Consider the following 27,957-nt stretch of genomic DNA (forward strand, 5'->3'; position numbering starts at 1 on the left):
TGCGTCGGCGTTTCTAATGAAACAGTAATGATAAAAAGGTAAATTATACACCATGAAAAGATGAAAAAATGTAAAAACTTACTAAAGTAAGTTTAGAGAGAATAAGAGAAAAATATCAAATGCCCTTGGCGGAAAATCGACCCCACGTCTTCGGTATTCTAGTCCGAAGACGTGGGTTCGATTCCCGCCAAGGGCATTTGATATTTTTCTCTTATTCTCTCTATTTCATTACACACACCAAACGCATAATTTATCACTACTTTAAAGCAAATTTAGTAAGTTTTTTCATCTTTTCACGGTGTAAAATTTACCCTTTTATCATTACTGTTACATTTTATTGCGATAATTGACTGATTTTAATCCATAATATTGATAGGGAACCCATTGTAAAGTCCGTCTTTTATGTTTGTAATTCTGAATCCAAAGTCGTCTCAGTAACTTCTTTTTTTTTGATATTTCAAGCCTAGAAAGATAGACCAGAACCCAGATTGAAAAGTACGTCATTCATGTTGGTCAAACTGAAACCAAGTTTACTTTTCCAATCGATGAAAGGCTATTGAAGTAATCTCGTTTGCAACTGCATTGCAGGTCTTTAAAACTGAATTCCAGTTGGTATTGCAGTGTATATTGAGGTTGATTTATGGAACATGTTTACAAGATGGAAACTATTTCGTCCACTCAAACAGTCCCACAATGCACTGCAATGCCAACTCGACCGAGTCTTTTTCTTAACCCCAGAATGGGTAATAGAGGCCTATTTTCTTTCTCAGTCACTACAAACAATAAGATATCACTAACAAATTCAACTGCTTCTTTACAAAGCTATATACAATGCATTTTTAAAAGTACATATATACTTTAAAAAATGTAGACATGAGCTAAACTAAGAGACCACGAAGGTCTATTGGCTAAATTAGGCCCTTTGCAGCTGAGCAATCACGTGCTGATTAATTCACTGAGAGCAAATGAATGAACATCTTGATTCCCATGGGTGAAATATACGTGGTGAGCAAACAAACTTTCTACAACCTGTTTCGAGAGATCGTAATAAAACTACATTTCGTAACACACTGGATACACATGTTTTCATTCAGTTCTTTACAAGTAGCTAAAAAGAATCACCAATTTAATATAAAAACAAAAATTTTGCATTCCAGTACAGACACGTGACCGTGAACTGCAAAGGGCCTATTTAGTCAAATCCAACTAGCAGTCAATCATCAATGCTGCATTTTAATTGGACGAGCTACTACTAGGCTATAAGCAATAGCCTACTAGACTAGTAGCGAAAAGTGACGGCTTTGAAAAGTTTGCATCTATATATTTGACTGACAAGTTGAATTTGACTAAAATAATTAGTCCTCTCGCCCTCATGGCCTATGTATGAGTCAATAGCCCATTCAGCCATATTGACTCATAGCCTCGATGACTAATTGCTAAATATATATTTTATTAGGTACTGTTTACTGATACTCGAACCGTGATGAAACATTGCTCTTTGATTTTCGTTCATCAGGTGTATTTTATCGTATTATTTCTTCCTTTCTTTGAGTCATCTACAAGCAATTATCAAAAGGGCCATTTTTTTGGCTTTTTTTCCTTCTCCTGTGTTCCGAAGATTTGCTTTGGGTTCTCTGGTTTTTCTGTCTCCCCAAAAATCCACGTTAAACTTCCAATTCCATCAGGAAACGAGTGTTGTAGGCTTGCAAGTTTGACACTCGTTGAGTACTGCCCTCAGAAAGCTAGGACTATTTCTTACTTTATAATACACTCTACAAAATTACTCAATTTGTCCACGAGTTCCTACTCTTTCTGATTGGGCAAGAGGAGTATAATTAAATCCCAAATTGGACTCTGTAGAGTCCCAATTAAGGCTCAATTTTTTGAGTGTATTATAAACAAAAAATCGCATAATCTTCTCGTACAATGCGGAATTTATACATACTCGTGATGTTTTGAAAGTCCTCAAATTGAACTCGCCTAAAGGCTCGTCCAATTTTGAAAACTTTCAAAACATCACTCGTACCTATGAATTCCGAATCGTACTCGAGATCGTGCGATTTCCTATACAAATAATACTTTTTCTTTATGGAATTTTAGAAGCGGTTCCAGGATTTTTACCAGGGGGATTCGATTGGGCTTACCAAAACCTAAAAAAAGTTCCAAAGTTAAAAGGAATCAGAGTTTGTGATTCCAATTTGTACTTAGCTGCTTTGAGCAGACACAGAATTCGTCCCTCTGTTTGCGATTCGTAACTCCGCGCGGACGAACTCATTGGTGTTCATTTCCGAGTGGAATAAGATTATGAATATTTTGGGTCCAAAAATGCACCCCAGAAGACCGTACGAAGCCAACGAGGCTGTAGCACTTGAAATAACAGCCACGTACCAACCCTTTAGGGCAGAGTTAATCGGAAAATACGCCAACCAAGATAGTAGAAGAATATACAACGATAACCCAATGTATCTGGTCTCGTTGAAGTTTCCAGGTAAATTCCTGGCCTTAAATGAGTAGAATATACACATGACTGTTAATAGAATTAGGTAACATAGGCTTGAGAGCTCAAGTCCGTAGCCTGTGTTCCCCTGGTAAGGCTTGCAAATGTATTCCACTCGGGTTTCATGAGGGAGTTCATTGTACTCCTTCACGACGTGAGGTTCATCTAGGACTCTCCATAGTATTGCCAGTAGAACAGGACAAGTGTTCAAGAAAACCAAAGTGATGACTTGGAGTTTCGCATTCACTACAGATCGCTTGCAGAATTTAGGAAGTCCTGGCATTTCCAACTGGAACGCTCGAGCCATACGTACTGTTTTGATAAAGAGGATTGACACACTTAGGCAGTGTATCGAATAGCGCCATGGCTGGGTAAGCTTGCAAATGCTGTTTGTTGGTAGCGTAACGTGGACGATGGCCAGAGCAAAGCCGAACACGATGATGGCCAAGAGGAAAAAGCTGAGCTCTCGGTTGGATGATTTGACTAGGGGTGTGTGGTAGAACTTTATGAAGAGCAAAAGTGATACAATTGCTAAGAGTATTCCAATGCCTGTAGCGAAAAAATAAAAGTATATACCGATATATGGGTATCATAGATAAACTAGATATTATCAACGGAATATAAACTAGAGATGTTTAGGTTTTTATAAGTAAAAATAAAGATGACTGCTTTTTTGCAACGGATGGATGGATAGATGGATGGATTGGTGGGTGGATGGATGGATGGATGGATGGATGGATGGATGGATGGATGGGTGGATCGATGGATGGATCGATGGATGGTTGGTTGGATGGATGGATGGTGAGTAAGTGGATGGATTGATGGATGGATGGATGGGTGGATCGATCGATGGTTGGTTGGATGGTGAGTAAGTGGATGGATGGGTGGATCGATCGATGGTTGGTTGGATGGATGGATGGTGAGTAAGTGGATGGATGGATGGGTGGATCGATCGATGGTTGGATGGATGGATGGATGGTGAGTAAGTGGATGGATGGATGGATGGATGGATTGATGGATGGATGAGTAGATGTATGTAATATAATCACGTACAATAGTGAATATTTTGATAGATGCATGGACGGGTCGATAAATGCATATTGGAGGGAAGAATGGGTGAAAGAGCGGATGGATAGATGAACAGGTGCTCGGATACCAAAATGGATAGAAGAAAGGATGAATGCATTTGTGGACGAATGGATGCATGGGCAGGCTGAAACGATAGATGAATGGATGGATGGAACGGTGAGTAAATGGATGGATCAGTGGCGGATCCGTGGTGGTTTCTTAGATTCCATAATTGAACCCCCCTTAGTTTGTGAGATCTTGTGAAGCTAATCATGTTCTTTGCCGGCGCTCAGTAGAATGGATTACTCCAGTTTCGAGTTCTCTTTGCTCAGCCTTAGTCTCGTTTGTGCGTTAAAATATTCAGCTATTCAACTAAAACCCGTGGCATAATAATAATAATAATAATAAATTTCGTATCTCCAAGCGCCCATGTAATATTCTGTTTATTATATAATTATCCATAAAATCAACTTAATAACTTTTTTGTTATTATAAAAAGTTTTTATTTATAAACCAATAGCCTGAATACACTTGATAACGACATTTTCACATGTGAAATCAGTTTTTCGAAAAGGAGAAATATAGGTATTTTATGAATAATTATATAATAATAACCTTTATTTATGTGTCATAAATATCTAGCTTACATTATAGTAGGCTAATTGGGGGACACCTTTCTAAAGTTAAGCAAATATACATAATATAAAAATATATCATATATCATATACGATGCGGTTTTCACGCAGAACTCCGAACCGCCAGCCTCAAGAGAGGAGAGGAGAGCCCGGAAAGACCGCTAACACGACCATCCGGCCTACACCCGCCCAAGCAAACCATTTTAATCAGCTCGTATTAGTCCGTAGTGCGTACATTCCTTACTATATAATGGGCCTTAATAAAAGAAAAGAACATTTGTACACAATCGAGGCTAAGACTGAGCAAAGGCGAACTCGAAATGGGAGTATTGGAACTCCCTCTTTTGCGATGGCAATTTTACCAGCTTTTTCTCAGAGAGGCTACCATTTTGAAATCCCCATCTTTAAAATCGTGGATTCGCCACTGGATTAATGCATACCTGGAGGCATTAAGGCGCTATTACACGGAGCAATTTTCCTTGCAACTTGTCTCGCAACGGCGTTGCGACACAAGTTGCATGGAGCATTGCAGCGTGTAAATTACAGCGCAATTTGTAAAATGTTGCGAGACAAGTTGCAGCAATCGTTGCGAAAAGTAGAATTCGTTTCTACTTTTGGCAACGATTGCGTCTCCGTTGCACCGTGTAGACACTCTTGAAACTTATGTCACGACGCTGTTGCGAGGCAAGTTGCAGAGAAAATTGCTCCGTGTAATCGCGCCTTTAATAAATGAATGCCCACGACAACTCGGTAATCAATACAAGTAAATTAATGTCTCATCATACCTGCAATGGTTGTAAAGATGATACCCACGGAGCTCGAAAACTTCACATTAACAACAGTCACTTCAATACAAGCCGTCTTCATACCATTGGGTACCAAAACTCCATTACATCTCTTGCATTGTGGTGCATCGTATAAATTACTGACACTGCTGTTGTCACACGGCATGCACTCCCAACAACAGTTCTTCATTCGCGTACGCCATGTACCCGGAGAACACCTCTCCGTACAAATGGACGACGGTGCTTCTTTCTCAGGCACAGACCACTTGATAAGACTAGCGTTGATCTGTAATCCGCCATTGATGCCCCACGTGCCAATTGTAGTCTTCATGAAAGAACCTGATTGGTTGTAAATATTGATGATGTCATAGCTAGATGACTTGGGATTTCCGCTTCCGTCAAACCAGACTTGCCCTGTAATACCTCGTACAGTTACATTTCTGATGTAATCAACGAGGTCTTCTGACTTGATGAATGGACGAGTCTTAGGACATTGGCGAATACTCTCGTTACATCTATACATAGCATCTATTGCATGTGCAATGGCTTTAACTGCGTCAACGACGTATGGAGTGAACGGATTGAAAAGATTTTTCAGTGTGCTTGTCGAAAGTTTTAGATTTCTCTTACTGCATTGTGGCAAATAAGGTTTAGAAGACGAGGAAGTACAGTTGAATTCTTCTTCAAGGAACTCATCCCACCAACCGTGACGCTTTCCTAACAATGGCAGCGAACTCATGTACCGAGACAACGATGAATCATTATGAAGGTGATGAGCAACACCAAGGAACACCCCTTTTACCTTGTTGGTAAACTCCTTGAAATAATAATCGTTCGAAGATGTTGCGAAATCATCACTCAGGATCCACACTTTATCATGAAGACCTGCATTCATTGCCTTCTTTATAAACTCCACCGACTGATGGCTATTTGCCCAAAGGACTATTACGCGCACTCGTTTACGTTTCAATAACGTCTCGATTATATTTTCCATCTTTGTCTCAAAACTTGAACGAGGAAGATACTGAATCAATCCTGTACAAAAGGTCTTTCTTTTTTGGGCTTCATTTTCCAGGGCCCGGACTCCGTATCGACCATATGAATGATCCACGGCAACAACAGCGATGTAATTCCAGTTAAAACGCTCAATTAGATCAGCCATGGCTTTAGCCTGCAGGCCGTCTGGAGGCACCGTACGGAAAAACGCGCTGTAGTACGATGAGCTCAGTTGCTCGCTAGTAGAGAACGGACTGACTAAAGGAATGTTCACTACTTGAAGTAGTTGTGCCACAAGTACGGTTGTGTCTGAATCATAAGCACCTACCACGGATACGATGGGGGATTCAAGAATTTTGGAGCTATTTGGCGAAGAGGAAGCCCTTCCATGATAATGATTAGCGTACTGACTTTGATTCCCACAAAGACCTAAATCAAAATTGACCATGAAGTTGTTCTTCACAAACTCATGTGTCCACTTCATCGCCAATGTAGGACTTTCGCAGTAATCCCGTATATCGTACCCTAGAGTGACCCCGGGTAGAATGTCCGAGCTGTTATTGATAATATCGATCGCATAAATCATAGTTTCTGCGAAACCAAGGCCAAAGACGTTCAGCTTGCCGCACGTTGTGTCTTCTCCGCTGTTGTGTATTGACAGCAACGCTCCAAGAATGACGTCTCCTTTTTTGTAAAGTCTGTGACTGTTTCCCACTGTGGTTGTTGCCACAATACTGACAGCCAGGCAGATGAAAACTTGCTTGAGTGAAGTCATAGTGCATGTGCAGCTTAACTTTCTAGTTTAAGAAATTGTTTTTGATGGATTCTGCAACAGAGATAGTCAGAACTCAGTATTTTAGAAATCAAGGGTGGTGTGGTGGGGTTAAAAATCAGCCAAGAGGTTGTTTCAGGGTTCAATCTGTGCGTTAGCCATGCCTTGACTTAGATTAGCCCAGAGGTTGTTTAAGAGTTCCATCTGTGATTTAGCCATGCCCTGACTTAGATCAGCCCAGAGGTTGTTTCAGGGTTCGATCTGTGAGTTAGCCGTGCCCTGACTTAGATCAGCTCAGAGATTGTTTCAGGGTTCGATCTGTGAGTTAGCCATGCCCTGATTTAGATCAGCCCAGAGGTTGTTTCAGGGTTCGATCTGTGAGTTAGCCGTGCCCTGACTTAGATCAGCCCAGAGGTTGTTTAAGAGTTCCATGGTGAGTTAGCCGTGCCCTGACTTAGATCAGCCCAGAGATTGTTTAAGAGTTCCATGTGTGAGTTAGCTGTGCCCAGAATCTTAAGATTGAGCGATTTGGACTTGATTGCATGACGAATGTTAGATGTGTTGGTTCGTGTTATAGTTGAGTCTTCAGAAAGACAGTTGTTTACAGTCTATGGAGACTTGACTACCTTAACAATAATCGGAGACGAGTACAAATTTCTTGAAAGCAGCTTTGCGCACAAAAGAGGAAGTGTAAAAGTGGCGGCAAAGATGAAACAGTTGATGGCTTTTCCTATATTATGCTCATAACAATTATAAAAGAAAAATTAATGGAAACGTTTTTAATGTTAAAGTCTAGCCGGGAACCCGCAAATGTTTTTTTTTTTTTTTCACTTAAGAAAGAAAAGATCCGCGAGATTCTTTTGGAGGGATTGACTTTGACCCGTTAAAAATAACCTAAAATAATTTAAGAGTAATAGTCAGTGCGTAATAGGATATTTCTCTAAATCCGTCTAGCAGACATTAATAAGCATTTTTAGTAATTCAATAGACCCCTTGCATTGAATTCCTAGAGGAATAGTCCCCTTCACAGTTCTCTGGGCCAGCTTGGTTTTGCCTTTGCATCGAAGTGAGACGTGAGTTTGCAATGATAGAGACATGTGAATAATTGTCCAAGGTGTTAATGAAAAGGTCTTGCAAGCTCACTATTTCCCTCGCTTCGATGCAAAGGCACAGCTACCTTTTAAGATGGCAAGGGAACTGTGAAAGGGACTAATTTTCAAAAACAGTCATACCTAAATCCTACCACAGGTTTCATTGCATCCTAGCAGATGAATAATAGGCGTTTTAGGATTTTCTCAAATTGTTTTTATACAAGTTTTAGACAGTGAAGAAAATTACTACTAAGCAAAGTAATAATAATCAAGGGAATGACACGCGGTCTGAAATCGGAAACATTTTGTCCAAACTAAAGAGGTACGTTCTAGAAAATAGTAATAGGCATTTTAGGATTTTCGCAAATTGTTTTTATACAAGTTTTAGACAGTGAAGAAAATTACTACTAGGCAAAGTAATAACAATCAAGGGAATGACACGCGGTATGAAATCGGAAACATTTTGTCCAAACGAAAGAGGTGCGTTCTAGAAGATACTAATAGGCATTTTAGGATTTTCGCAAATTGTTTTTATACGAGTATTAGACAGTGAAGAAAATTACTACTAGGCAAAGAAATAATAATCAAGGGAATGACACGCGGTATGAAATCGGAAACAGTTTGCCCAAACGAAAGAGGTGCGTTCTAGAAGATACTAATAGGCATTTTAGGATTTTCGCAAATTGTTTTTATACAAGTTTTAGACAGTGAAGAAAATTACTACTAGGCAAAGAAATGATAATCAAGGGAATGACACGCGGTATGAAATCGGAAATGTGTTGCCTAAGTTAAAGAGGTCTAATTTCTATTAACAAATTAAAGTACACACCGCACCAATAAGCGAAATATCGGAACATAGGAATAAAATGCATGGCCCAAGAAAAACAGAAGAAGAAGAAATAAAAGCTTAAAAGGATAGTTAAAATAGTTATTAAAAATGGTAGCCAAATGAAATATTTAATCTAGCAATGAGAAAAATGGCACTACTGGTTGAAATGAGACAACATTGAGACAAATAAAAGCATCGCTCAGCGATCAGTCGTTTGCATCATTTGAGGGGTGTTTTCCAACGTTTAAATCTCAAAATTTCCTTAAAATCGTTTTCAAAATTAGATTTCGTTCCTACCGGTTAATATGAAGAAACTCCTTTAAAACAATTTTAACGAAGCTCTTATTACGACACTTTCATTCCTGCTTGTCAGATCAAGGTAAAAAAGACAAATTTCTCATTTCCCATTCCGGAAACATTGAAAAAGACCCCGGGCTATTGAAATGTCTTGTTACTATCGATCCAAACATTGATCGTTAGTGAATAAATCAAAAGCATGAATTATTAAGGCTCCTTTTAAAACTCGCTCATTTACGCCGATTTTGGCGCTTATCTTTTTTCTGAATGAATATCAAAAAAGCCCAGAATATTTCGTAATCGGATTTCAGTTTGAAGTGGAATTTACAGAGTCGTGGTTTTTCATCCACTTTGATTCCAATGAGCTTTCAATATTTTCTTCCAAAACTCACAAGACAGAATAATAATAACCATAGCTCAAAAGAACATGTTGAAATCAGTAAAACTTAAGTTAAGAAGATTAAGTTTGAAGAAAGTAAGTAAATTGTACGAAAAGCATTTATTGGAGTAATCTCTTGCCTCCAGCAAAGGTTATCATACAAAATTTACATTTTCAAAAATCGTATCTTCATGAATTTTGAACTTTGGCAAGCTCTTTTTATTATCTTTCTGTTTTATGAATTTAAAAACATTTTAGCTTTGTTAGAACACGGGCAATATAATAATTTTTGAGTTCAATTTGTTATTATTTTATTTCAATATGATGTCAAGTATTTTTGAAAGTATGTCCTAAGGTAGTGCTCATCCATGTCGTAGCACCTTTTGTTTTATTTTTACTTGTGTTGATTAAGAAAATCGAAAATATTTGGTATAAGAATATTATATTTTGAATACCAGCAGAACTTTCAAATGGTTTCCGATGCTATAACCAATCAAAATGGACTTTCAATATGCTATCCAATCACGTTGCGTTATGTTAGTTATTTTGTTAGATTCATAGTAAGGTATATTCGTCTTTTATTTCGTGCAAAGTGGGCTTAATTTGAAACTTAGACTGCAGAAAATAAATATAATAATCTATAAATAAATAAACTAAATACCCTAAATATTATGTCCCAAAAAGGAATGGATTTCCTTATATTTTTTTGTGCTGGAAAAAATGAGGTTTCATGCTTTAGGAATGCATGAGATGAAAATTAATTACCAACATTGGATTTCCCCAAGGTTCATCACTAGGACCAGAATATAGATAATTATATTTAAAATTGTCATAGCTAAGTTAGTAGAGTTGCTTGTTGGCTTTCTATCAGACTCCTGTGCTTTGAGGGTTTTTCGCTGCGTTCTCTGGTTTTCCTCCCTCCGCAAAAGAGATCTAAATTCAATTCGATCATGGAACGATGGCTGCAGGTTTGTTCGCCACCGGCTGTTAAGTGCTTCCCTCATAAGACTAAGAAAATATTATTATTGATCAATAGGGAATGTGCCAATGTGCACGAGCACGAATCTCTAGCACAAAGCATGATTGGAAACCGAGTGCTTCACAAATCAGAACAAAGAAATCAATAGAATTATCACGAAAGAATTACTGTTTTATTTTCATCTGTTGAAATACTTACTGTTTCATAGGAAATGTCGAAGGAAAAGTTATCAGAGGAATTTGTAGAGTTTCCCATCATGTTTTGTGCTAGAGATTCAGTGCTCGTGCACAATGGCAATTGAATGTAATTCGGATATTGATTGATAGTGTTTTGAGCCATCTAATGCACAAAACACACCTGAAAACGGTACAACAAACACTTGTTTTCGTTTAGGCGCAATGCTTTTCAGTGAAATTCTTTTTTATTTATATTGTTAATAATAATAAATATGTTCTTATATTTAGATCTTATTAACCGAGCGGGAGGTCTGTACGGGATAATCTTGACCTGGGTCGGAATGTACAGACCGAGCGCAGCGAGGTCTGTACCCGATCGAGGTCAAGATTATCCCGTACAGACCGACCAAGCTCGGTTGATAAGAGTTTTATTATATGACCACTTTTCATTGAAAAGGACAAAATGTTTTCGCCGTAAGATTAATATGCGATCGGACCGGTTAATACCGAAGAATCTAGACCAGTCCGAGATGCGATCTATCCAATCAGATTGCTCGATTTGCTAGTGTCCAGGCTCTAAGATTCACGCGGGTCATATAATAAAGCGTATTATAGATTCTCAATGCGCTTTACAAATATTACGATGAAATGTTAAGCGAAAAAATAGATTAAAGTTACAAATTGAACAAAAACGTTTTTAGTTTTCTCTTGAATATTTCCAAAGACTGCGATGTTTTTATATCTGGTGGTAAACGGTTCCATAGTCTGGGCGCTGCTACGGCAAACCTACGCGCACCCAATGACTTAGTACGATATGGAGATTGTTTTAAAATTACTCCTTGTGTGGCACTCCTTAGCTTACGAGTAGGTTGGTGTATTTTGAGAATATCACATATATAGGATGGAGCGATACCGTTTATAGCTTTGTATGTGACCGTTAAAAGCTTATATTCAATATTTGTTTAGAAAAAGCTTCTGAGACATCTTAAAGAAAGAAGGCCTCATTAGAGCCGCAGGGCCGTATCCACCGGTACGGTTGGTACTTTCGAGGAAAAAATATAAGAAAAATAATAGAAAAACTGAAAACCCTCGAAAACCGGACCAATCAGAAATTTGTGGCTACGGCCCTGAGAGGCCAAGTCAAAACATCGCATCTTATACTTGCTTTATCGAAACTTTGTTTTTTATAGATTGCAAAATACTTTTCTTTTACCGTATATTTCAACATGGTTCTTATTCAGTATTTTCATTCATGTTTTTTTCCTTCCTTCCTTTCTTCATTTCTTCCTTATTTTTTCTTTGTTTTTCTTTTTAAAAAGCGAAAAAGTTGGTTCAAACGGGCAAAATATATCTGCATAAATTCAAAAATAAAAAGGTTAATTATTCCGCATATTTTTATTCTTATTATTAGTTTAATAAATTCTATAGTGGCACTAAACATCACAAGCATCTCACATGCATCCATCATCGAAACTTCAACACAGAAATAGATCTAGAAAATAGATATATAAACCAGAAGATTTTTCCGTTTTAAAAATTGTTATCGTATTTTGCAATTCCTCTTGTTCCTCACATATATCACATCATTGAAAGCTTTGTTTTTCCAATTAAAAGGTCGAATGAAATTGTAGATGTTGCTCTATCGTTAGCCTTTGGTTTTTAGCCCGTTTAATGTTCTCAATATCAAATTATAGAGTATTAACTTTATTTTCTATGTATCAACTCTATTTGCTAGGTAGCATTCTTTGGTTGACCTTCAAAAAGCAAAACAATCTAAAGTTCGAATTCCGGTTTGACTTGATGCATCAGTGAAAAAGGCAAAGCTTAAAACAGTGCAACCGAAAAATATTGCTTTTCGGCAGAGATTTCGTTTTCCGCTTCCCCTCTTAAATTAAGTCTTGACATAACTATCTTTGAAGAATTCTTTTCTTTTTTCAAATGTTTCTCCTTTGGGAATCGCAGGATACAGTTACAGTTGGACTTACAGTTTTCCAGACCGTGCAAATGAATCCTTCATTTATCTTATTAAGTGTTGGTACTGCTATTCACCGGAATTCTCTTACCTCTTCAGCCGTTTTAACTCTTGGAAGTCGCAAGATGAGGAACTACGAAAAGGACTCCCTTAGCAGAAGTAGTATCAAGACGTAATAAGCAAACGAAGAATCCTTAAAACAATATTTTGTATATTTATCCCTAACCTTTTGCTTTACTCCTGATCCACGCAGTCGTGTCGAAGAAAACGAATCTATCAACTTAAAACTGGCAGCCTGAGCACAGTGTTAAATACTACTCAGTGCTTGATATTTTTTGTCCTTTTTTGAAGATGGAAAAAAATCCTGACTTTCGATACATAACCATGAAACAAAAATCTATCGACTTCCCATCATTAATAAAGTTAAGCTGAAAACCAAATAAGGTCAGTCTGAGCTAAATTAATTACTGTTGTGATAAAGGAATTATTTTTGATTTTGGCCGGATTTACTTGCCTGACGTGTGCTCTCTTTAGATGTTGGATTTTGGTATCCAATTAGAAAAAGATTCACTTACAGTATCTGAATAAGCGGAGGGCATCAATTCGGCTCAGTGTTGTCTCACTACAAATCATTTGGGAATAGACCCATTCAGTTTGTCTCAATGTTGTCCCATTACAAATCATTTGGGAATAGACCCATTCAGTTTGGCTCAATGTTGTCCCATTACAAATCATTTGGGAATAGACCCATTCAGTTTGGCTCAATGTTGTCCCATTACAAATCATTTGGGAATAGACCCATTCAGTATGGCTCAATGTTGTCCCATTACAAATCATTTGGGAATAGACCCATTCAGTTTGGCTCAATGTTGTCCCATTACAAATCATTTGGGAATAGACCCATTCAGTTTGACTCAATGTTGTCCCATTACAAATCATTTGGGAATAGACCCATTCAGTTTGGTTAAATGTTTTCCCATAACAAATCATTTGGGAATAGACCCATTTAGTTTGCCTCAATGTTGTCCCATTTCGAGACCGAAAAATTCTGTGAAGCGAAAGAGATTGAACCAAAGATATTTTAGCTCCATTCTTCACATATTTCATTTTGATCAAACTATTCCTGACAGCTTTGTCTACGCGTCTCTTCAAATAATGAAACTCGAAGATTGACGAAGCTAAGTCGACAGTGTTATCAACAATGATTTTCGATACGTGATCTTATTTAAGAATTTAATGAATAGGGAAACGCGAAATATTAGAATTCTTTCTTTACTGACTAGTATTAAGATCTCAATATTGAAGTATTTAAATAATAAAGAAAAATGCAAACATCTTAGGACTGCATGTGTTTTTGAGAAAATAATTTCAATATCTAGAAGGCAAGAAAAATTAGGAAACATTTACATATATATTTAGAAAATCAGTTTTAAGATGTATAAATCGAATAATATTTTATAGTGAAGGATTTGGATAATGAAAAATGCAAACACCTTAGAAGTGTGTTTTTGAAAAAACAATTTCAATATCTAGAAGGTAATACATATTTATAAAATCAGTTTTAAAATTGATAAATCGAATACTTTTTTATAGTGAAGGATTTGGAAAATAATGAAAAATGCAAACACCTTAGGACTGTGTATGCTTTTAGGTAATTTTCCAATATCTAGAAAGGAAGAAATATATCTTTTTTTATATCAAAGGATTTGATGATGATTCAAAATAGAAAAACCTTTTTGTTTACTTTAAAATTTAGCCTGAATGTCTTGAAAAAGAGAAAATATATGTATTCAGTCAATCAAATATATAAATAAGAAATGACATTTTTGACGGGGAGGGATTTGAATAATGAAAATTTAATCCTGTGATGGTTTCGAACGAGAGAAAACAGGAATGATATCGAAAGTTTAGACAAAGAGTTATGAGTTTAAATTATCGAATAGTATATTTTTGGATTGGTGATTTTTCTCAGTTTTCCTCTCCCAAAAATCTAACACTCAATTGCAAAACCGAAAAGAAAGAATAGGAAAGAGAAAATAAAATAAAAATAGAGGGTCGGAGTATGAAGAGAAAAGAGAACAGAAGAGAAGAGAGGAGAAAGAAAGAGGAGTAAGAAAGGAAAAGACAACAGAGGAGAGGAGAAAAAAATACAGGAGTAGGAAGAGGAATTAGAACATAACACGGGAGGGAAAGAGAAGAGAAAAGAAAATGAAATGAAAATAAGATACGAAAATTCGAGAAATTCATGATAAGACTAAAAATTAAATTATAATGGGAAAGCAGAAAGGGAATAAGAAATGACGAAAAGATGGAAGGAAAAATACGAGATGCAACCAGAATTCTCATATATTGCGTTTCTTGAATAAAACTACCGAATTCTGCAACTGTAGCGCGCTGCATCAAATACACCATGATTAACTACGATTAACTCGACGTAGGTATCGACACTGCAATAGATTCTATTGACACAGCGTGCTAATGAAAAAGCTTATCTCATTTACGAAGTTTTTATATTTTTCAGTTTTAACGATTTTTTTCTCTCTTTTATTATTGTTATGTCCGGCGGAATTCCACGAATTCGAAGTAAAAGCGAAAAATCAGTCACATTAAAAATATACGTAAAAAATAAGTGCTTCATTAAATTTATATATATATGATGAAGTATTTTTGCTCTCTGTATTACTAAAGTAAGAATAAAAATTATTTATGAACCCAAAAATGTAAAAAATTAAAGATAAAATAAATGAAAACGTTTTACATTAAAAAACTTCAAAAAATAAATATTTTATAGATATTACTAAATAATATATTCTTAAAATAATATAAACTAAACGTGTAAAGTGTAAAGAATTAAAGATAAAATAAATGAAAACGTTTCAATTAAAAAATCTTCTAAAAATAACTATTTTATGGGGAAAAAAATCTCTATTATGAAGTATTCATGGTCTCTTTATTAATAATTTTGCCTTAAAAATATTTATGTACCTAAAATATAAAGCGGAATATTTTCTCGTCTGCATTCATCTGAATATTTTTGCCATTATTTTCCCCAATAGGGAAAGAGAAATATTTGTCTAGACCATCAAAATGATCGACCCGAAACAAGGGAAGAGTCGAGATAAAAGTTAAGAAATATTGACTTTATAGGAAAGATTTGACTGTGGAAACCACTAAGTTGTCTTATGGAATTAATGTGTTGTATTGCAATTCAATGACTGAGAGTTTTCAAAGACCATATAAGTGATGTCGTGCTGAGCCTGAGAGCATTGAATACACATAAAACACACCTGTGTAATACGGACACCTCTATGTGGCCTAAACAATTCAATGACCTGTCTAATACGGACATCTATCTCACCTTCACAATTCTAAAACTCCCTATATCACGGATACCTGTGTAATACGAACACCTCTATGTGGCCTAAACAATTCAATGACCTGTCAAATACGGACATCTATCTCACCTTCGCAATTCTAAAACCCCTATATCACGGATATATACCTGTGTAATATGGACATCACTGATGCAGACACCTCCCAAGTACGGCAAGCTTTAAGTTTTGAGCTTCAACAAACCAAAACCATCCACCGTAACTATAATTTTCTATTATCAGAAGATTATATGTTATTTTATGGCTGCACGACGCAGTCTTTTCTGAGGTGCCGCTACTCCCGCTTTGTGTTAGATTGGCCTGAAACAACCTCTGGGCTGATCTAAGTCAGGGCACGGCTAACTCACAGATCGAACCCTGAAACAACCTCTGGGCTGATCTAAGTCAGGGCATGGCTAACTCACAGATCGAACCCTGAAACAACCTCTGGGCTGATCTAAGTCAGGGCACGGCTAACTCACAGATCAAACCCTGAAACAACCTCTGGGCTGATCTAAGTCAGGGCATGGCTAACTCACAGATCGAACCCTGAAACAACCTCTGGGCTGATCTAAGTCAGGGCATGGCTAACTCACAGATTGAACCCTGAAACAACCTTCGGATGAGAGGCGATTGAACACAATTACCCCACCATTGATTCACACCTACGTAATCTTCTATCATCAAAAACATTAATACCACTACAATCACCACAAAACGCAGTCTTACTGCAGTGTGTACCGAAGTGTTTGCCAGTCAAGTACAATTGTACCCAATCCTTGTCGGCAAAACGCAACTTACTTTCGCTTGAACCTTGGCTCAGTTGACTTCAGTTCTTTGTAGGTTTTTTATGTCTGCTCAATTTCCAACACTTAACTTTCCCAACCGTCGTATTTTTCTTTTCTAGACAGATTCCTTTCAGTAAGAATTGATTTTCGTACTTTAGTATCCTAATACCTGAGGGTAATAGAGAGATAAATAAAATTATGGTTGCCGGTTTTCTTTCAGTGAGCTCGAATATTTAAAATCAAGGCTTTATTGCCGACTTGTTCCTCAAATAGGCTTGGTCCGTGAAATTTTAATACGATATAGTCTAAATATACACAGTTATACAGTTATTGATTCACCAGTCATTGATGCTAGCTAACCGCGCGCGGTAAACTTGTCTCACATCAGACATCTAGCAAACAAGAGTGACAAAAATCAAAACGGATATCGCTTGGAGGTATGATTTTCCATGACATTCAGCACACTTAATCTAAAGATTGAATGATTAAATTTGGTGCGCCAGTTGTGGGCTAATATTTTGATTTAAAAATAAATGCGTAAATTATCATTATCAAACTGAGCAATTCTTACCCTGGTCCCAGAGGTTTCTCGTAGTTTTTTTTCTCTGTAACGACGCAGCTCGCATTTTACAGAGAGAAAAAAAACTACGAGAAACCTCTGGGACCAGGGTAAGTAATTCTTCAACAATAGAAAATTTGTTATTGTGCTTTAGATCGTTAGCGCTCATCATCACCCTTCTGACAATATTCACAGTATTGATTCTACATGGGGTAAGATGTTGAATAACCCAGAAAAAAAAATCATAGTTTGAGTGCGGCTTCTTGAAGTTATAAAGGTTTTTCCATGGCATATGCTAACGCTTTGACGAAAGAGGAGGCATTTATGGTTATTTGTTGTTCCTTGTAATTCTAAACACCAGCTACTATGTGAAAACTAACTTGAAATCATTTCTATAAGAGAAATGGGGAAAACAATGACGTATTGCAAAGCACTTCATAGCATTAACATATGACATGGAAAAAGAAGCCGTAATCTTATACTCATTAATTATGCATGAGCTCATCGACCAACCAGGGTTTCTTATTTGTACCACGTGCAGTAGTTTGAAACCCCCAGTGAAATACGACAGCACTCATTTCAAAGTCCTACTACTCGGACTTTGAAATATTTCAAAGTACTAGAACTTTAAAACAAAAACAAACATAACAAAAAGAGTATAAGATTTCGTGTCAAATACTCATCACTGTATTCTCGGCTACGCCTCGACATTTGAAATTCCACTCGGATTTTGAAATCCCAATATAGAATTCAACAACTCGCATTTGAAACATTACTTCAAACTATGAATTTTTTTCGGGTTATCCATCATTTTACCCCATGTGACGGAATCAATACTGTCAACGTTGTCAGAAGTGTAATAGGCACTGGTAATAGGTAGGTAGGTAATAGTTTATCATTTCCGTCTCGTAAGTCATACTATCGCTGTGTAGTTAATACCCGGCTTTGCGGGTTTAATTCTTGTCGGAGCCATATATGTGAGTTACGTTTGTTTGATAGGTCGTTCTCTACCTTTATTGGAGGATTTTCGCTAAGTTTTCAAGTTTTCTTCAACACAAGAATTTTATATTGTAAATATTGACCGTGGTAGTGTGTGTAAAATGGCTTTCCTTAGGAGAGTGATGGTTGTAAAATATACGTTAAAAAATACGGCCGGAAAGATGTCGAAACACATGAATGGATTGATAAATAGTGCGATAAAGTCAGCACTGGACAACGAAGCATTAATTGATGTGAAAAATCCGTGCGGATGTTATCAGAGTTGGTAATGGCTTGTCGTCGAAAAGTGATTTCGACAGCAAAACATCAACGGCCTATGATATCGAGGATTACTTCGTCAGTACAAGTACACGAATGGCCACACCTCTCCAATCCGACCAAAAATGTGTCCATATTAGACCGGTGTCTGTAAGAACAAAATGGTTGGCGAGGCCTTCGTCAGCCTTCGTAACCAGACTACAAAACTCTAGCCTATGATATCAATGTTTCTCCGTGAGTACGAGTACATGGCTAACCCTCTCCACTCCGACCATAAATGTGTCCGTATTTGACAGGTGTCCGTAAGAAAAAACATGGTCGCATGAGGCCATCGTCAGCCTTTGTACCAGAATACAAAACTCTAGCCGATGATATCAAGGTTCGGATCTCCGTCCGTACATGGCTAACCCTCTCCACTCCGACCATAAGTGTGTCCGCATTTGATAGCTGTCCGTGTAAAGTTTTCAATAGTGATTGTACAGTTTTCTAAAATATTGAAAACTGATTGGCTGTCTAACATGTTTAAATGAAATTAAAGACGACGTCTGCGCATAATCTCTTTCTTTAACGGGATAAAATTTAGGACAGCTGTCGGCTTACTTTGATATATTCAGTAAACTCTCGTTCAACATCACAGTAAAGCACAGCAGGCCAGGACATTCATGTACGAGTGCACTAGTCCTTCCCCTCCGGTCTAAAATTGTTCCCGTGATATGGAGGTGATAGAGGTTTGATTTATTAAGCAATATAAAACGACTGTATATGTGTCGGTACTCCGGTACTGTGATATAAACATGTACGCTGGGCGCTGTAAGCAATCTTAGGTACACGGGGCGTAGTCAAGTGTTGTTTTACATTGCTTTTCAAAACATTTCCCAAAGATTTTACACAAGTCCTTAGTCTTCAATATAAACACGGTAGTCAGCACTCTTCGTGCTTCGCTTAACACTTCATTGGTTTTCCTGCCAATCCCCCGTGCTTTATAACTACACACAGCACGCGCGCGTGCGCGTTTTCTACTTCTTCTTTAGAGATATATCATTAGAAACTTTAACATAAGTATATAGTTCTTCCTAATGTAAAAAGCAGGTATTTAGACAAAGAAAGTTTTTCTTTTTTTGCTAGCAACAGGAATTCGTCTGGAACTTCCTGCAATTCCCTTTTGGTAATTGCTGCTTCAGTTCTATGTTTACAAAGCGACACATCGAAAAAAAAGCTTTTTAAAAAACTGCAAACTTCCTCAAAATTCAACTGCGTATACTTCGCTAAAACAACAAACTGAAGTGAAGTCGAATAAGCTATTGCCGGCTCGGTACAAGTTTGTTTTTTTTGTTTTTTTTGTTTTTTTTACATTTGTAGAGTATTCCAAGAACGCTTTTGCTTTGAGACTTCAAGCTTTTTCTCTTAACTCTAGCAAGACTATTTTTGCACTCATGTTCCGAATCATGTTTTTTCCGTCTACCTCACTTTTATAAATTTTTTCAGACAGCTTTTCAGGCTTTTGTTTCCTTTTGTAGAATATTAAAATGAATATTTTTGCTTTTGATTTCAAGTTATTTCTCTCGCTTAACCATGACTATTTTCGAGCGTATTTTAATAAAGTGTTTTTCGAATTCACTTCGAGTTGCAAGTGAATTCTCAAGGCAACACCCAGGAAACTTTAAAAAATCTGTCACAGAGCTCGCAAAGTAAATTTGAAAAACAGATTGAGTCGAAGCTACGGCCGCTTTCCGTCAAAATGTCAAAGGGTTAGAGTAAATTTTCCGTCTAAACAGTACAACTATGATTATAACGGTGACGATAATTTTGCTATTACTCTGTTAAAATAAAGGCTATCATTTCAACTAAAGATCATAAAACAAGCTTAGCCACCCCAGAGCTTTGGTTCCGAGAGAGATTTAAGGCTAAAGTCTTGAAAATTTACAGCTTAAATTTGAATTTTTTAAAGCGTTGAAGACAAATTTGGCTCGAGATACCTACTCATTCTCATCACTGAGATCACACAAGCTTTTCACTCCAACTTGACTTTTTTTAACCAATTAATTCCAATCTTTAGCGCATGCAAAAAGACTTTTATCAATGAATTTAGATTACATAATAATTATAAACATTATAGCAATGTCTAAAGCTTAAAATCAATTTATAAAGTGTAATGATAAGCTCCAATTTACTCACCAATGTTGTGCAGGTTACCTTGCTAAACAACACGGTAGCAGGATGTCATCGCGTCAAAAAGTCAAAACTTTATATTTTAATTGTTGTCTGCAGAGCAACGAAGGATGGTCGCAAGTGCGATTTGTTTTGCTTTCTCAGGTTTTTGTATTTCATATCTCCAAAGTAATGAGTTCACGGCCTCTTTAATAACAGTTCCGCGAACCGTTAGCGAAGACTTCGACGTACTGATTGAGACGAGAAGAATCTGTTTCGGCTCTTAGGCTTGAAGACTAAACCTAATACCATCAAAATACCATTAATCACGGAAACGATCTCTCCGACCCCTAGTTCGTAGTCGTATAAGGTTGCGATTCCAGCCTAAAATAGAACCATTGGCTTACACAAGATAGTACTGAGTTTTCGTCGACAATAAGGAAATTGAGATTCAAGGCTAGAATATACTAGATAAAACCTTTTTGGCTACGGAATAAATCGAGGAAGTCTATTTATTAAAAAGTAAAGGAATGGTTCCTATTAATCTCATAAATATTATCTCTACAAGCTTTACTCGACTGGTTAATGAATGGCTTTAAATCAGAGATATAATCTAAAAAGCTAGTGTGAGGGATATGTGGATTCATTGAAGATGAAGTGAATAGAAGGGATGTTTAGCTTGATGTTTGCCTCTGTTTTTCTGTTTTGGTTTTTGTTTATTTGTTTGTTTGTTTGTTTTTTCATGTATCTGTGCACTGCACTTCCTTTTTATTTTTTATTTTTTATTTTTTTTTATTCTTATTTCTTTTCAGTCTTTCTTTCACTTTCTTCTCCTTCTTAATTTTTCTTTTCCTTTCTTTCTTTCTTCCTTTCTTTCTTTCTTTTTTCTTCTTCCTTCTTCCTTCCTTCCTTCCTTCCTTCCTTCCTTCCTTCCTTTCTTTCTTCCTTTCTTCCTTTCTTCCTTTCTATCTTTCTTTCTTTTTTCCTCTTTTTTTATCGATGTCCTCTTTTTCATTTCATTTATTCTTTCTCCTACTTTTTCTGTTCTATTGACTTTCCCATTTGATCCTCTATCCTTTCCTTTTTTAATTTTTTCATTTTCTTCACTACTTCTTCTTCTCCGTCTTTTCCTCTTTCAAGATTGCCAAATATTTTCTATGTTACCTCTTTCCCTTCCTTTACATTATCTCAGGTGTTTATCAATTACTTCAATTTCCGCGCCGTTCCTCTTTTGTCTCCAACCCTTTTCTCTATTCTTTATCGAGACGGAAAATAACCTTTCATGAAGGTCAAAAATGGATTAAAAATTCAGAATTCTTAATGAGATAACTCGACATCCAATATCTTCGAAGTCTGACATTTCAAACAAATGTCTGCTATAAGGGCAACTCTTAATCGTAAGACCAAAGACGTATCGCCATTATTGATCTATGTCATGTAGAACAACAACACTACGAGAAGATAAACTTGCTTCTTAAACGACCCTCAATTATTGAATCATTAGGTCTGTAAACAGGATATCTAGGACCACTAAAAGCGCTAACAAAACAGCAATTGATCTAAAATAGTGACGTATAAATGGTGTGATGAAGCCTATGAAAATTGACTAGCGAAAAATATAAACATTGCAATCACAATATAAAACCCATTAAGGGGGCACTTGGATGAAAATAGATAAAAATTGGAAATAACTTTAGTTAATTTAGTTTATTTACATTAGTATCTGTATGGCTTCAATAGTAGCCAAGCAACATATTTTCTTCACAGCAAAATATGTCGGATAAAAATTATCAATTTTATGCAGCATATAAATTGTGAGTAAATGACGTCATTTACTCAACCTTATTGTTCTTTTGTCTTTTAACCCAAAAATTCTCAACTGCAAGGTGGCTCCCAGGCGAAAATTTTCACTAATCTGGTTTACATAATCATAATTGAGTCATATTATCCACAAATACTTCAATTATTTGGACTTTGAAAAACTGGGGCGTTTTCATCCAAGTGCCCCGGCCTTTAATTATTGTGTCACTGTTTATCAAGCGCGTATTAGCAACTTTTTTTCTTTCCATTTCGTGGCCAGGAAATCTATGATTCAAAGAGGACAGAAAAGTGACACCTCACTCTTGCAAATTTTCTTAATTCTGATTGATTAAAATTTTCTCACAGATCAGCTGGCAGCTGTAACGATTTTAATTGACAATGAATCGTATTGGTTGATCGCTAATTATGCTTGAATGGTGATTGGATAACATTTCGCGCCCTTAATCTGATTGGTCAATGGACAACACCGTAAAAAAACTTGCTTTTTTCCCCTGATTTACGAGAATCCTAGTGGTTGAAGTTTTTCTTTGCGTGAATCTGATTGGATACTTGAAGATCGAAGACTTGCCTATCCTGTTTGACAAGAATCCTGGTTGATATCCGTCTTTCCGTATAGGCATACGTAAAGCCGATTGGATAAGATTTTGCGCCTTTTCATTGATTGAACAATAAGAAAGCATGTCATAAAAAAGGAAACCTACATTTCAGAAACATAATAAAAAAGAGATTATCTGGGGGGGGGGGGGGGGGGGGGGACTTTTTTACTGACATTTTTTCTGATAATATTCATAAAGGCTCTCCACCGGCTTCAATCGGAAGTACTTGTATTGTGGATCTGTCGAAACTCCGCTCATTTGAAAATGAGTTTTCTTCACTATCAACAAATCATATGACAGCTCGATTTCCTGTTAGCAGGATTGCTATGAATTATTTTTAAACAGCTATAGACCCTAGCTTCCTCTTATCTGCTATTTAAGGATAATCTTGTATTCCTGATGACAGAGGAGGCTGACATTCTCTCTTTCTTTTTTTTTTTTTTTTTTTTTTTTTTACAGATCACGTGTCATATTCTTGCGCATCATTTCATTGCTTACCACTAACGACGTTAGATTAAAAAATAACTAAGAGAGCCCAGTATGCAATCTCCTATCCCATCCATATACAGATTACTTTGAGAAATCAAGGATCGGTGGTGTAGCAGTAGTGCTCTCGCCTTTCACCTCTGAAGTCTCAGTTTTAATTCCTGGGCTTCGCAACACATTTGTTAGATCTCTCCCTTGATTCGAGGGTTTTTCTCCAGGTTCTTCGGTTTTGCTCCCTCTTCAAAACCTAACAAGCTAAATTCACATTCAGTTTTCGAATTAGCCATGCCTTGACTTTGATCAGCCCATTTAGTCAAGGTTCGATAGAATGTGTATTTTTTTCTATGTTTTTTTTTTTTTTTTTTTTTTTTTTTTTTTTTGAAATTTGAGAAGGCCGATCCTTCATCATGGTTAGACATAGAGTAAGACGATAAATTGAAAGATAGGGAGAGCAACTTATAACATCCATTAGGTATGTCATATTAACAAAGGGCTAAGCTTGAAGCCATACTGAGGATAAACAGGTGGCCGGACGAAGAAGGACTTCCTGTGCTCTTCAGTACTTGCAAGAAATACGAGTTGGAATTAAATTTTACTTGCGTGATCAGAAAACTTCCTCCCAAAAAAATAATCAAATTGGAGAGACGAAAATAGGTGAACCCAGAGAAAAATATCGCAGCACAAGAGAGAAAGAACCAACAAGCAACTGTACTAAGGTATATATTTAATTCAATTCCCTGTCGACTATATCCTGGTCCAATAGATGAACCTTGGGGAAATCCCACGCTGGTGATCCTATTTTCCGCTCCATGGTGACCTAAATGTCGGTCCAAGTGATGAACTCTGGAGGAATCCCATGCTGATTCTATTTCCCATTCCTAGTGACCTGAATGCCGGTCCTAGTGATGAACCTTGAAGGAATCCCATGTTGTTGATTCTATTTCCCATTCCTATTGACCTGAATGCCGGTCCTAGTGATGAACCTTGAAGGAATCCCATGTTGATTCTATTTCCCATTCCTATTGACCTGAATGCCGGTCCTAGTGATGAAAACTGAAGGAATTCCATGTTGTTGATTCTATTTCCCATTCCTATTCTACTCAAATATAGCGGGTCCGGGCATTAAGTCAATGGAGACTGAGCTCGTGACCACAACGCTGAGAGGCAATGCATTAGTAGCGCAAATTACCAGTGCTTCCCGAACTCAAAACCAGTTCCAATACTCCAACTTAACGACAAAAACTTTACCTTAAAAACTGAAAAGCTTCAATATTTTAGCCTCCTGCTCAAAGATGAACCTTTATCTTTCCGTTTTCACCTTACCTTTTGGAAAATTATATTCACCCTCTTTCAATTGACTATTCCATAAAGCCCAAGTTTAGAATTTCCGGAAAAAAATTCGCCCACTTAAAGAACCGACATGTATTTTAAGCTTTTTGTCATTTCCGGATGAATTAGGAAGAATAATTCCTTGACATGACAAAGCTGTCAAGAGTGTTGGAGATATTAATGAAGCACCACTCTTCGTCCGACATGCTGCTCTTAGATAGTTTTAAATAGTCTGTTATGTGGAGACTGGTAAGAATGATTTATTGGGATCCGATTTCAGAAGAATTAGGGACTGAACAAAGGACGTATCTAGTTTCCTACCCGTAAAAACGTTAGCACCCTCTCCCCGTTTGCAAGCTTCAAATTTCATCGTACCCTGAAACAACCTCTGGACTGATCGAAGTAAGGGCACGGCTAACTCACAGATAGAACCCTGAAACAACCTCTGGGCTGATCTAAGTCAGGGCATGGCTAACTCACAGATTGAACCCTGAAACAACCTCTGGGCTGATCTAAGTCAGGGCACGGCTAACTCACAGATTGAACCCTGAAACAACCTCTGGGCTGATCTAAGTCAGGGCACGGCTAACTCACAGATTGAACCCTGAAGCAACCTCTGGGCTGATCTAAGTCAGGACATGGCTAACTCACAGATAGAACCCTGAAACAACCTCTGGGCTGATCTAAGTCAGGGCATGGCTAACTCACAGATCAAACCCTGAAAAAACCTCTGGGCTGATCTAAGTCAGGGCATGGCTAACTCACAGATCTGCTTTCGATTTTGCAGCACTGCGACTGCGCGTGTATTACACGAAATCCCTTCTGAGCATGTTCGACCTCTTAATAATTTCCTAAATTTTTAATAATTACCTAATACGTATTATTACCATGTAAAAGATTATTCACAAATTAGTTTTTTCAAAATCGGCCTTAACCACAGGCAGCCCAAACAATTTAGGTAGAGAAGAGCGGATTTTGAAAAAACCCACTAAACGGCCTCAAATCGCGCTGAAACTTCGCCAGAAGACTGCGCAAAGTAAAAGCAACAACTGCAGCAAGTTTTGAGGCAAATTGTTGAGTGAAACGTTTTATTTTCATAACTTTATCATAACTCCCATACATTCCCTTGTAAACCATACACAGGAACCTTGTTTGGGATGCCGATGCACTTGAAATGTGTCTCGAATAAGAATCTATCATGATAGCGTTTTAACTGAAGCACTCGTTATGCGGCTTGTTTTTTCTAATTGGTACTGAGCTACAGTAGATTAAATTCCGAGTATTTTATCGTCTTTTAGATAATCAATTTGCGTCTTTATGAGACCTTGGCTTGGAAGTTATGGTAACGGATGTAGAACTAGCGACAATTCTAATTAACACCGTCTATATAATCATAGGGTGTAAGAATAATTGAAGAAAGAAAAGAAAAAACATGCTTATTAGAAGTGTTGTCTTAATTCATTTAACACACTGAATTGAAACTTTACTTCGGATCGGTAACATATGTAGTAATAAATCTATTAAATATTCTATTGTATTCTTTCTTTCTTTCTTTCTTTGTTTCTTTCTTTCTTTCCTTCTTTCTTTGTTTCTTTGTTTCTTTCCCTTTTTTTTCTTTCTTTCTCTTTCTTTCTTTCTTTCTCTTTTTTCTTTCTTTCTTTCTTCACCTCAGTCACTGATCAAGACCAATTAACTTTATTCTTAAAAACGAAATCTAGAACAACAGCCTTTATAGTAACGCACAAATATACTGCCAATATTCAAAAATCATTAAGCAAACTTAAATGTGAAAAGAAAAAGCTGGTGTAAAGTTTATTTGTTTAGGGGAACACTAAAATCTTCGAGTTCCGTATTAAAATGGCGGGTTTCCAAGAGTTTTGAAAAACAACCTAAGTGCCTTGACTATAGTTCTGGATGTCATTAATTATTCATAAATCGAAACTGTCACTTTGATTCCCTCTCCGCCCAGAGTTTTAGAATTTTAATCTTAAATCTTTTCAAATTGAGTTTCAAATTTACTAATACCGTTAATAAATCCACCGGAAGCTGTTTTTAATAACAAAAATTTTTTTCCCCCGAGCTCAAAATATCCATACGTTATTAAAACGAAGTAAAAATAAGTCATGAAGCATATCCAAAGTGAAAAAATATAATTCAGTGGAACTTTCCAATTATTTTAAGATTTCTTTTGAAAAATATAATATTTTTTGCTTGCTAAATTTAGTTTTAAACTTACTTTCTTTTGGTGTTTCTCAAACTTCAATTCAAGATTTCACTTGCGACTAAAAGAGAAAGAAAAAATAGAAAAAGAATTTTCCCCTTGAGATAAGTTTGTTTTCAAAAGATTGAATAGGGTTCAGGAGGGGTCAAATGAGAGCTTGGATTTGCTTTTTTGGGGGGCTGGGAAAATAGGATTTTATGCACTGAAAATGATATATGATTCACAAACGTGTCGTTTAAATTCAATGAACTTCAAAGAGGAAATATTTTAAAATGCTTGTAACAATTGTAGATAATATTAATTATTAAGGAGAGATTTAAAGCAATATACAATAAATCTTAACAATAACATTATCTTTTTTTAAATAAAAGAAATAAGAATAAGAAGTAGCTTGATATACTTACTTATGAAAAGGATATTTTGAAGGTTTCAAATGTTTGAACACAAGTTTAAGTCTTGCTTTCCTGAGAGAGTTCTCAAGTTCCTCAAAACTCGAACTCCATAAGTGAATTTACCAGCTGTATGAGAAAAGTTCTTATTCCTCTAACGATCGACGAAAAATTGAGTATTCTATTATTTGAGTCTTGTGTTTGTACAAGCCCATTATTGATGGACATGTCTTGCAAAAACCTTAATTAAACAATGCAATAGTTTGTATACTGGTTGGCCGGTTAAGTTTCATTAAAAGTGCGTTTCAGAGTGTGCCAGGTCTTTAATTACTGAACTCAATAATTACAAAATTTATAATTGTTAAAGAAAATAATGTTTAAAAGGTATCTAAAAATAGTGGTAACGCTTCAAGTCTTCAAGAGCCAATATAGTGTCAGAGCAACAAACACATGTAAATCCTACTTTCCTAGCTTTTTGAAAGGTCTTTTTAAATTTTATTTATTTGGTTTAATGTC

General features: G+C 36.6%; 1 protein-coding gene across 4 annotated transcripts; it reads right to left on the reverse strand.

Annotated features, from left to right (window-relative positions):
* Positions 1-45: 45 nt before the first annotated feature.
* On the reverse strand, positions 46-27,642 carry LOC116289249 (metabotropic glutamate receptor). 4 transcript variants are annotated; one of them, XM_031696137.2, is made up of 4 exons: positions 27,457-27,642; positions 27,068-27,113; positions 4,986-6,807; positions 46-3,046 (listed from the first exon to the last, which is right to left on the reverse strand). In XM_031696137.2, exons 3-4 carry the CDS (start codon positions 6,754-6,756, stop codon positions 2,205-2,207), a joined length of 2,613 nt encoding a protein of 870 aa, XP_031551997.1. In that variant the 5' UTR covers positions 6,757-6,807; positions 27,068-27,113; positions 27,457-27,642; the 3' UTR covers positions 46-2,204. The 4 variants fall into 4 exon arrangements, with proteins under 4 accessions (XP_031551997.1, XP_031552002.1, XP_088885743.1 ...); XM_031696142.2 differs by lacking the exons at positions 27,068-27,113; positions 27,457-27,642 and adding an exon at positions 20,627-21,432; XM_089029617.1 differs by lacking the exons at positions 27,068-27,113; positions 27,457-27,642 and adding an exon at positions 16,649-16,900.
* Positions 27,643-27,957: the final 315 nt, after the last annotated feature.

The sequence above is a fragment of the Actinia tenebrosa genome, unplaced genomic scaffold (genome assembly GCF_029948245.1).
Source record: "Actinia tenebrosa isolate PJP-AT-01 unplaced genomic scaffold, QUT_ActTen_1.0 PGA_scaffold14__42_contigs__length_11649687, whole genome shotgun sequence".
Lineage (NCBI taxonomy): Eukaryota > Metazoa > Cnidaria > Anthozoa > Actiniaria > Actiniidae > Actinia > Actinia tenebrosa.